Source organism: Gastrolobium bilobum, unplaced genomic scaffold, assembly GCF_033153095.1.
Source record: "Gastrolobium bilobum isolate Gb01-03AN ecotype WA unplaced genomic scaffold, APGP_CSIRO_Gbil_v1 utg49218, whole genome shotgun sequence".
NCBI lineage: Eukaryota > Viridiplantae > Streptophyta > Magnoliopsida > Fabales > Fabaceae > Gastrolobium > Gastrolobium bilobum.
Window position 1 is genome coordinate 116,403 of NW_026895231.1, and position 10,534 is coordinate 126,936.

Here is a 10,534-nt window from a genome sequence, read left to right on the forward strand (position 1 = left end):
AACCTGGGACTTGCTCAGAAAACATTTTCCAATTTATTTTTTTTTAGATAAAAATAAAGAGCACACAAAATACTACAAAAATAACTACGAAAATTAAAAGAGTTAGAATATCTCCCCTGATAGAAGAATTGCAGCAGTTCTAAGATGCAAGCCTACCATTCTCAGATTTAGAGAATTGTTGTCCTCAGCAATAATTAAACCACAAGAAAGAAGAAAAACCTGCACAATGGAACAAACAGTGGCATATAGGATAACTATAATGCGCACATTAAAACATCAGAAAAAGATATACCAACACAAAACAACTAAAAATACGAAACTGAAAAATAAACTAATATACAAAATCTCCGTCAGCAAGGAGATATCAATCATCCATGTCATCCCCCTCAGCAGCGTGGGATGACTCAGCAAATGGAAGATCCAGTGGTACTGGATGCTTTGGTGTATGAGACCACCATTCCCAGATTTGTTCCAAACTATGAAGCCATGTTAAGAACTCTTTGAAGCTTTGATTTTTCCGAGAGATAGAGTCTCGGTGTCTCTTGTCAAACTTCAGCTCTCGGTGTCTCTTCCAACTCGTATCAAAGAGTTTCACCACTTCCTTTCTCAGTACCTTCTTCCGTATAGGATGACCCCTCCCTTGGGGTTTTCTCCCATGTTTGTCATCATTTTCATTGAGAATTTTGTGGGTACGGGAAGAGGGATCTTTATCTTTCAAATCTGAAGTAGACCACCCTATGGCAGTCTCATGTTCCTTCAGTACTTCAATCACTGCCTCCTTATTACCCAAGAAGGTATGTTTCAGAGTTTCAGGAATCTCTTTCAACTTTATTTTTGGGGCACCATCTTCTTTGTCTTCATTTGTTTTCTTAAGAACTTCAAACACTACATTCTTTTTTCTCTTAGCAGGAACAATCTTACGAGCCTCAAGTTCTTTATCAAGCTCTTGACTAGAAGATTTTTCTTCCTTCCCCACTTGCTCGAGTCTAAAACAATCGCCTTTGCGAGAAGATTGTTTCATAGAGTCAAAGACATTGATGGTAATGGACTCATCATTCATCCTTAACTCTAGCTTCCCATTCTCAACGTCAATCATGGTACGAGATGTAGCTAAGAACGGTCTACCCAGCAAAAGAGGCATCTCAGCTCCCCCTTCCATGTCCAGCACCACAAAATCAGCAGGGAAGATGAACTTGTCCACCTTCACAAGAACATCTTCAATTATTCCACTAGGCTTCCTTAAAGATCTATCAGCAAGTTGAAGAGAAACCATAGTGGGTTTTAGTTCTGTGATCCCTAAGGATTTGCAAACAGAAAGAAGCATCAAATTAATGCTAGCCCCAAGATCACATAATGCCCTGCGGATTTTTGTGTTACCGATTTCAATAGGAATGTTGAAGCTTCCAGGATCACGAAGCTTAGGAGGACATTTCCTTGTAATGATAGCACTGCACTCCTCAGTAAGTGCTACAGTTTGGCACTCTTGTAACTTGTGCTTCCTTGATAAAAGATCCTTCATGAATGTAGCATAATTTGGCATATTGACCAAAGCTTCAGCAAATGAAATATTAACATGAAGCTTTTTGAAAATATCCAAGAACCTTTCATAATGCTTCTTCTGAATGTCCTGTTTGAATCTTTCAGGATACGGTGCCATAGCCCTCACATATTCGGGACTCAATTCATGCTTCTTCTTTTCCACTGGCTTCACCACTTCAGTAGGTTTTTCAATTTCTTTTTCTTTTTCTGGCTCACCTGCAGTGTCTAGTTTTTCTATAACCTCAGGAGATGGAAGTATTTTTCCACTTCTAATTGTGATGGCCATACAATCTTCCCTCGGATTAGTGACTGTGTTACTAGGGAAGGTACCTGGAGTTCTATCAGCCATTTGTTTTGCCAGTTGACCAATTTGATACTCCAAATTTCTGATAGAAGCCTGTGTGTTCTTGGTATTGGCCCTTGTCTCCTCCATGAAAGCACTAGAGTGTTGAGCCATTTGTCCAACTAACCTCTCCAAATCAGAAGGTTCCTTGGGTTGGATTGGTGGAGGCTGCAAGTAGTTATTTGATTGGTAATCAAGACCAGTTCCTTGCACCCTCCTCTGAAAATTATTGCTCCCAGAAGGAAAATTCTGATTCCTCAGAATATTTTGTGGTGGAGGTCTCTGATCGTACCAAATGCCATTCACTTGAATTTGTTGAGGTGAATCTGAAGCCAGCAGAGAAGAACATTCATTAGATTCATGGTTGCCCTGTCAATATTCTCATACAGCAGCAACAGTTTGAGCCTGAACACCAGCAATCTGCATCTTGTCAAGCCTTGAGGTCAAGTTTGCTATCTGCTGAGATAACAAATTGTTTTAAGCCAGCACAACATCATTACCTTCCAGTTGAAGGATACCTCTCTTAGGCTTTGCTGACAACCCTTGGTTTTCGTTGGCAGCCATCCTCTCAATCAGCTCAAGAGTCTCGTTTGCTCTCGGAGTTTTAATAGTGCCTCCTGCTGCACCATTCAACACCATCCGAACCTCAGGTTTGGTACCATTGAAGAAGATTCTAACATGATTACCAGCAGTCAGGTTATACTGAGGACACCTTCTCATCAAATCTTTGAACCGGTTCCATGCTTCACACATTGATTCACCCTCAGATTGAGTGAATTTGGTGATATCATTCACCATCCTGTTGTACTTCTCCATCGAGAAGAACTGAGCAAAGAACTTCTGTGATAAATCATCCCAGGTTGGGATGCTTGCTGCAGGCTGCCTTTCCAACCAACTAAGAGCTTTTCCCTTAAGAGAAAAAGGGAACGGCCTCAATCGGATTGCATCATGAGACACCTGAGGATGTTTCGTGGAATCACAGATCATCAAGAATTTGTCAATAAACCTGTGAGGATCTTCACTATCCTCTCCTCCAAACTGAGCTCTCTCCACCAAATTAATATGGGAAGACTTGAGCTCCCAATTGTTGACAACATTTGGCTGCACAATACCCGAATTGGGCCTGTTGAACGATGGAGTCAGAATGGTATCCATGAGCGGATTGTCTTCTTCATTGTTCTCTGCCATCTTGTGTGCTTCTTCAAACAGATTTTCTAGCTCGTTGAAAGCAAGCTTCTTCCGAGCAAATTTTCTATTTCTGTAATCTCCAAATCAAGTGAAAATTCTGGCTCTTTACCTCGCATACAACTTCGAAAAGATATTAGTAGCACTGTTCAAGAATCACAAAGAAATCAAAGATATAAATAAAAATAAAAATTCCAATCTTAAAAATCAAAATTAATTGATATCAGAAACGCCAATCCCCGGCAACGGCGCCAAAAACTTGATGCTCTCCGGCAAGTATACCGATCGCACAAGTAATATAATAGTAAGTAAAGTATCGTCTCCACAGGGATTGGGTCGAATATCAATTAATTGTTCCTTTTACGAATGGAAGAGTTCAAAGGTTGTGACAAATATTGTCGAATTTTATTACAAAAAAAAAAAAATATTGTCGAGTTTTGTGAAATTGAGAACTGAAAAATAAACACTTGTTTTTATAATTTTTCTGTAATGAAGAATAAAAATAAGAACAAGAAAATGAGTTTTGATTTATAAAAATGAGAAAAACATTGTAGCTAGAGCGCACTCACCTTATGATCCCCACTTATTACTTTGGATTGATTTACAATATTCATTTATAAAATTACTCGGATAAATTATTATCTAAAATAATTAGTTAAATCTCAATCCCTTGGCAATTTAACCCTTTAATCTCAATTGGAATCCTAATCCCTTAGCAACCCCTCATGAAAATTAAGCGATGAACTCAATAATTTAGGCATCCGTAATTCAATACACATCTATTCCTAGCATGCATACGAACCGTTATCCTACCCCCTTTCAGGATGAAAACCCCAATATTCCTATCTAGGGTTCTAACCCTCAGACTATTATCAACTATTAGAGTGATCAATTCTAATAAAGAAAATATAAAATACGAACAGGGTAGAGATAAAGATAATTATATAAACGAGCAATTATAAAATCAATCCGTGTAACAAGGGTTCACATAGGGTTTGTGACCCTTACTACAATAAAAAGTAAACTAGCCAAACATAATCATGGCTAAAAATTCAATATTCAATGAAAGCATAAAATTAAAGAGAAGGTAGAAGAAGAACTTGATCCCAGGAATCTTCTCTGAGCACCGCCGTCGTCTCTCTTCAGAAGAATAGGTCTGAATCTCTAATTCTTTCATAAGGATCCTATTTATAAGCCTCTTTTCTGTCTTCCAAAATTACCATTCGCGCAGCACGGTCAAATTTTCCGCAAACCGGCGCCAGTTGGCGCCGGTTCGCGCCACGCTTCTGTCCAATTCAGAAAAGTCGGACCTGATTGCACGTAAACTGGCGCCATCCTTCACCTTTGTGGGCGCCACTTGGCGCCACTTTCCCTTCACTTTGGGCGCCTGTTGGCGCCATATATTTCCTCTTGGATTTGGCGCTAGTTTGCTCCATAAGTGGCGCCATTTTGCTTCAAGGTTTTGGCGCCACTAGGCGCCACTTGTAATTGTCCGCTTCAGAGTTCGTAAACTGGAGCGGGTCCGCGCCAGTGTGGTGCCGGTCCGCGCCATTCTTCTGGACTTTGTACTGTGATACACGGCACTAGTTTGCGCCACTGTGTGGAGTCGCGTCTACAGGCTTTTTATAATTTTTACTTCTTTTTCCTGTAAAAAAACAAACCAATAGGTGAGAAATATTATTGAAAAGAAAGAATCAATATAATTAGCAAATATGTATTTAAGTTGCTATTTTATGACTCAATTCTTATCAATTTTAACACAGAAAATCACACTTGTCAGAGGCACATCAGATATATACGGGGTGTTACAAATTCCAACTGTGACCTATGCGGACTGAAGCCAAGTATCCCATACCCTGATACCGGAGGGATGCCTATATGACGCGTGCTCAACCAGATGCTTATATTTTATCAATTATTTCGGTTATCAGGGCTGCATGTATGTGGATGTATGATATGCTATGCTTTGCTTCACACACACATGACCAAATGCAAAGTTATGATGTTCATGCTTATAATCAGAATTCATTATCAGAAATCATAGCTCACATGTCTATAACACCAAACTTCTAATCAGAATATATCTCCACAAAAATCGGAGTTTCATCAAGTCATATTTCAATTCAGAGTACGAATATTTCCCAAATAGAATTTCCAATAATTCATAATCCAATTCAAGTTGTCATTTCCTTCGAACAGAATCAGAATAAGACGCGAGAGCAACAAATCGAAAATTCAAGTATTAAACTAACAGTCACAAAGGGGTAATCCACCGAACACTTACCTCGATGTGTCCAATTATTTTAATCAAGTGTATCATCAAGGATCCAGTCCGCTCACTTGGAATTATATGCACCTAAACAGCGGGTACCAAGTCAGAATTTCCATCTATGTCTCCTATGCTTTACAAATAAGTTCCATGCTTTCTACGCTAATTATATTTCCGCCTTTAACTTATCCTACCAATTGCTAGGAAGTAACAACGGAATTTCAAGGACCTACACATGTATGTTCGGTTTGGCCAGCAACTAGGTGTACCAGTTAATTTATTTACATAACATTTTCTCCAAGGCTTACAAGTGAGTGAACAAGTCTCTAGCAAGCTGTTCATACAGGTTTAACACATGCAGGTTTAATTCAAAACGGGGTTCATGGTTCTCGACCTACATAATTTTCTGACTCAATATTAATTTTTCCAAACGTTAGCAAACGATAAAAAAAATCAAGGTTTCTAAGACATGTAGGTACGATTTTGAGCAATCAACTAGGGACTTAAAATTTTCCATTTAAACACATGGCTCTCATGACAAAGGGTGCGCTAGCTTGGTTTTAAGCATGCTGACCAGAAAATTCTGAACACATACAAGGCTATCTACATTATTCTATTCCAACAAACAGTCCCACAATAAAGAGGGCTGTTCTTCAAGCCCCAAAATCGATTCTTAGGCATGAACAAATACATTTTAGCGGCTGTCTTCACAATTTGACGCATGCAAAGCTTCATAATTTATTTTTTTCTAATTCAAGGTGCAGTCCAACAAATTAAAGGGAGCTATTTTCCAAGCTCCTAGACCGGATTTTCTTGTGCTTGCAGACCTTAGGTTCTAAGATGATCCAAGGGGCAGAAACAGAAAATAAGAAGACAAAGCATATTTCTCCTAAACTATATGCAGCAGCCGAAAGAAATAATAAGGAGGAATGACCAAGAAATACATCTTCCTTGGTACATATGCAGGCCGAACAAATAGGAGAAAGAAAAGGAACTCTTGGACTCTGGTTTACCTCCATTACTGCATCGAAGGCTAGCACCTCAATAGGGGCAGCAACCTCCGTTCTCCACTCTTCAAGGAAGCGGATTTTTGGGCTGCATGCAAGGATGAAAGAGGCCAATCAGAATCGATTTAAAGTTATGCTGGAGCATGAGGAGAAGAACACGCCTCACCTCCTAGGATGTGTGTCTTCGGCTAGCCAAGGAGGGAGAGGAGATGCACTAACTCCATGGTTGCTGCACTTGGCCGAATCAATGAAGAAGAGAAGGGGAAAGCTTAAGCGGTGATTCTCTTCTCCCAACTCACGGTTTTGAGGAGACAAAAAAAAGGGAAGGAACATGCAACTCTTCTGATCTTCTCCCAATTAATAAAAGTTTAGCTTTATCAACTTCTATCCCTTTTTCAGAAATCTTATGACCTAATACTATCCCATTTTTCATCATGAAATGACATTTTTTCCAATTTAAAACCAGGTTTATTTCTTGACAACGTCTCAACACCTTAGATAGATTAACTAAGCATGAATCAAAGCAAGAACCAAAAATAAAAAAGTCATCCATGAATACCTCTAATGATTTTTCAATCTTATAAGAAAAGATGGAAAGCATGCACATTTGAAAAGTAGCAGGTGCATTGCATAGGCCAAACGACATCCTTCTGTAGGCAAACACTCCAAAGGGCCAAGTGAATCTGTCTTCTCTTGATCCTCTGGTGCAACAGGTATCTGGTTGTAACCAGAATAACCGTATAAGAAACAGTAATAAGCATGTCCGGACAGTCTTTCCAGCATCTGATCAATAAAAGGAAGAGGAAAGTGATCTTTTCGTGTGGCATCATTTAATCTTCTGTAATCCAAACACATTCCCCACCCAGTTATGGTTCTGGTAGGAATCAGCTCATTGTTCTCATTCTTGATCATTGTAACTCCACCTTTCTTTGGCACTGTTTGAACTGGACTTACCCATGCAGTGTCTGAGATTGGGTAAATCATGCCGGCATCAAGGAGTTTCACTACTTCCTTTCGAACTACCTCTTTCATGGTAAGATTGAGTCATCTCTGAGGTTGCCTCACAGGTTTGATGTTGTCTTCCATAAGTATTTTGTGAGTGCAGAAGGAAGGAAGGATTCCTTTTAGATCAGAGATGGACCACCCTATGGCTGTTTAGTGGTCTTTGAGCACTTTCATCAACTTGGTTTCTTCAGAATCAGTCAGCTCTTTGTTGATGATGACAGGATACGTCTCTTTGTTGATGATGACAGGATACGTCTCTTCATCTCCATTGGAATTTCAGAATTTTCCTTTAGAGGGTTCTCATCAAAGAATTTTGTCTCTTCTTCAAGAGTCTGATCATCATCTTTCTTTTCAAGGAACAGTTCTTCAAGAATGTCCACCCGGAAGCAGTCGTTATTATCCTCAGCATGCTTCATAACATCGAAAACATTAATGGTGACCTTTTCGTCATCCATTCTCAAGTCCAACTTTCCTCTCTCCACTTCTATCATGGCTCTGGCTGTGGCAAGGAACGACCTGCCCAACAAAAGGGGCATGTTTCCTTCTTCTTCCATGTCTAGCACTACGAAGTCTGCAGGGAAGATGAACTTGTCCACCTTGACAAGTACGTCTTCTATTACTCTGTTTGGTCTTCTCAATGATCTGTCAGCAAGTTGGAGAGACACCATAGTAGGCTTCAGCTTGGAAATTCTGAGATACTTCATTACTAATAGCGGCATGAGGTTGATGCTTGCTCCAAGATCTCACAATGCCCGGCCAACATTAATGTTGCCTATCGCAATCGGGATGTTGAAACTCCCTGGATCTCGAAGCTTCGGTGGTAACTTCTTCTGAATAATGGCACTGCACTCCTCTGTGAGAGCCACAGTTTCAAATTCCTGTAATTTATGCTTTCTAGACAAAAGATCTTTCATAAACTTAGCATAGTTAGGCATGTAAGCTAAAGCTTCAGCAAAGGGAATATTTATTTGCAACTTTTTAAACATTTCTAAAAACTTGACATGTTGTTGCTTCTGAGCTTGCTGCTTTGACTTTATGGGATATGGTGGTTTCTTAAAGCGAGAGAAATCTCATTGCTTCTTTGGAGTCTCTACAGCTTTCTCCTTTGCCTCTCCTTTTTCTTTTTTAGCAGGCTCTTCTTTCTCGCTTGCAGATGTTTCCTCCTCTCTTTTTTGCTCTAGTTCAATTACTGGTTCGTCAGCTTTCTTTTTCTGAACCACCTTTGGCTTTTCTTGAGGAGTAATCACAATTCCGCTCCTTGTAACAATTGACTTGCAGTCTTCTCGCGGATTGACTATGGTGTTACTCTGAAATTGGCCTTGATTTCTCTCAACAAGCTGCCTAGACAATTGGCCTATCTGATTCTCCAAGTTTCGGATAAAAGCATCTTGATTCTTATGATAGGCTCTTGTCTCATTTATGAAAGTATCAGTGGTCTGGATATGGTCATTGGTGGTTTTAGAAAGCTGCAGCATCACTTTCTCCAATCCAAACGGCTCCTTATGTGGAATAGGAGGAGGTTGTAAGTAATTGTTGGATTTGAAATCCAAACCTCCCCCTTGAACTCCCCTTTGAAAGTTGTTCCCTGGAGCGTTGTTCTTGTTCCTCTGGAAGTTCTACGGTGGTCTTGGATCATACCAAACTCCATTAACTTGAAATGGCTCAGATCCTACAAGTGTTTGGGCACTCATTGATCTCATGCTTTCCTTTGCAATACTCACAATTAACTGAATTAACTTGAGCTGTAGAAACTTGCATCTTGTCCAACTTAGCATTCATACTGGCGAGCTGTTGAGATATAACCTTATGTTCGGCTAACACAACATCATTATTCCCCAATTGAAGAAGTCCCTTTCTTGGTTGAACTGCCATAGATGCATTCTCATTCTTTGTCATATAGTCAATTAGCTCTAAAGTTTGAGTTGTTGTCTTCTTCCTTATGGTTCCAGCAGCTGCACCATTGAAAACCATTCTGGAATCTGGTGTCATCCCATTGTAAAAGACCCTGACTTTCTTCCCGTCTGGCAAATCATACTGGGGGCACTTTCTGATCAGTTCTTGGAATCTGGTCCAAGCTGCACATAGAGTTTCTCCTGGCTGTTGAGTGAAGTTGGTAATTTCATTAACCAACTTATTGTATTTCTCCATGGAAACGTGCTCAGCAAAGAACTTGGCCGACAACTCATCCCATGTTCTGATACTGTTGGGAGCCTGTCTATCCAACCATCTGTGAGTCTTCCTTGTTACAGCAAAAGGGAATAACCTGAGTCTAATTGCTTCATCTGATATCCCGTGGTGCTTGGTTGTATCACAAATTCTTATAAATCTGTCCATGAAATCATGGGGGTCTTCGTAATCTTCCCCACCAAATAGAGTTTTCTCCACCAAGGATATCAGTGATGGATGGATAGCATAATTGTTGGCAACAATTGGTGGTCCGACGATGCTAGAATTTGGTCTTGTGAAAAGAGAAGCAAGGATTGACTCCATCAATTTATCCTCTGGTGGTGGATTGGGAGTTGCCATCTCGGGTTCTGCTTTTGGCTCAGAACTCGAGGATTCCTCTTGCTTCTTTAGCTTGGCTAGCTTCCTGTTCTTCTTTGCAGTCTTTTTGATTTATGGATCAAACTGTAAACAGTCTCGATTAACTTTACCTCGCATAAAAGAGAGAAATCAAATCAGTAACAAAAAAAAATAAAAATAAAAATTCAAATCTCAAAGATCGAAAGTTAAAATTAATATTGGCGTAATTAATCCCCGGCAACGGCGCCAAAAACTTGTTGCGAAATCGGCAAGTATACCGTTCGTTTCAAGTAATAAAAGTGATAAGTAAAGATCGTTCCCTCGAGGATTATTGCACCAATTACTAATTTAACTATTCCTCTTAGTTTGGAAAAACTCGGTTTGAGTGTGAAAATATTTGTTAACAGAAATTTAAAGACAATAAGAATCAAACGTATGCAAGAAATATCAAGAATGTTAATGAAAATGTGAATAATTGAATTTGTAAAAGAACTGCAGTAAGGATGCACTTTACCTTCGATCCTCCTTTATATTCCTAAATTGAATTTTATAACTAACTAATTTATTAGCTCAAACAATTCATTATTTCCCTATTAAATAGTTTAACCCCACCGTCTTAGTGTTTTCAACCCTTTAACCCAATTAAAATCCTAGTGTCCTAGT

At 39.5% G+C, this 10,534-nt stretch overlaps 1 protein-coding gene and 1 non-coding gene across 2 annotated transcripts; one reads left to right on the top strand and one right to left on the bottom strand.

Moving 5' to 3' along the window:
- Positions 1-2,576: 2,576 nt before the first annotated feature.
- Positions 2,577-2,683, top strand: LOC133300887 (small nucleolar RNA R71). Its single transcript, XR_009750111.1, has one exon. It is a non-coding gene; the product is annotated as a small nucleolar RNA R71 (small nucleolar RNA).
- A 5,735-nt stretch (positions 2,684-8,418) lies between these two features.
- On the bottom strand, positions 8,419-9,874 carry LOC133300869 (uncharacterized). The gene is made up of 2 exons (XM_061500459.1): positions 9,086-9,874; positions 8,419-8,964 (listed from the first exon to the last, which is right to left on the bottom strand). The coding sequence occupies exons 1-2, from the start codon at positions 9,872-9,874 to the stop codon at positions 8,419-8,421; spliced, it is 1,335 nt and encodes a 444-aa protein (XP_061356443.1).
- Between the last annotated feature and the right edge of the window lie 660 nt (positions 9,875-10,534).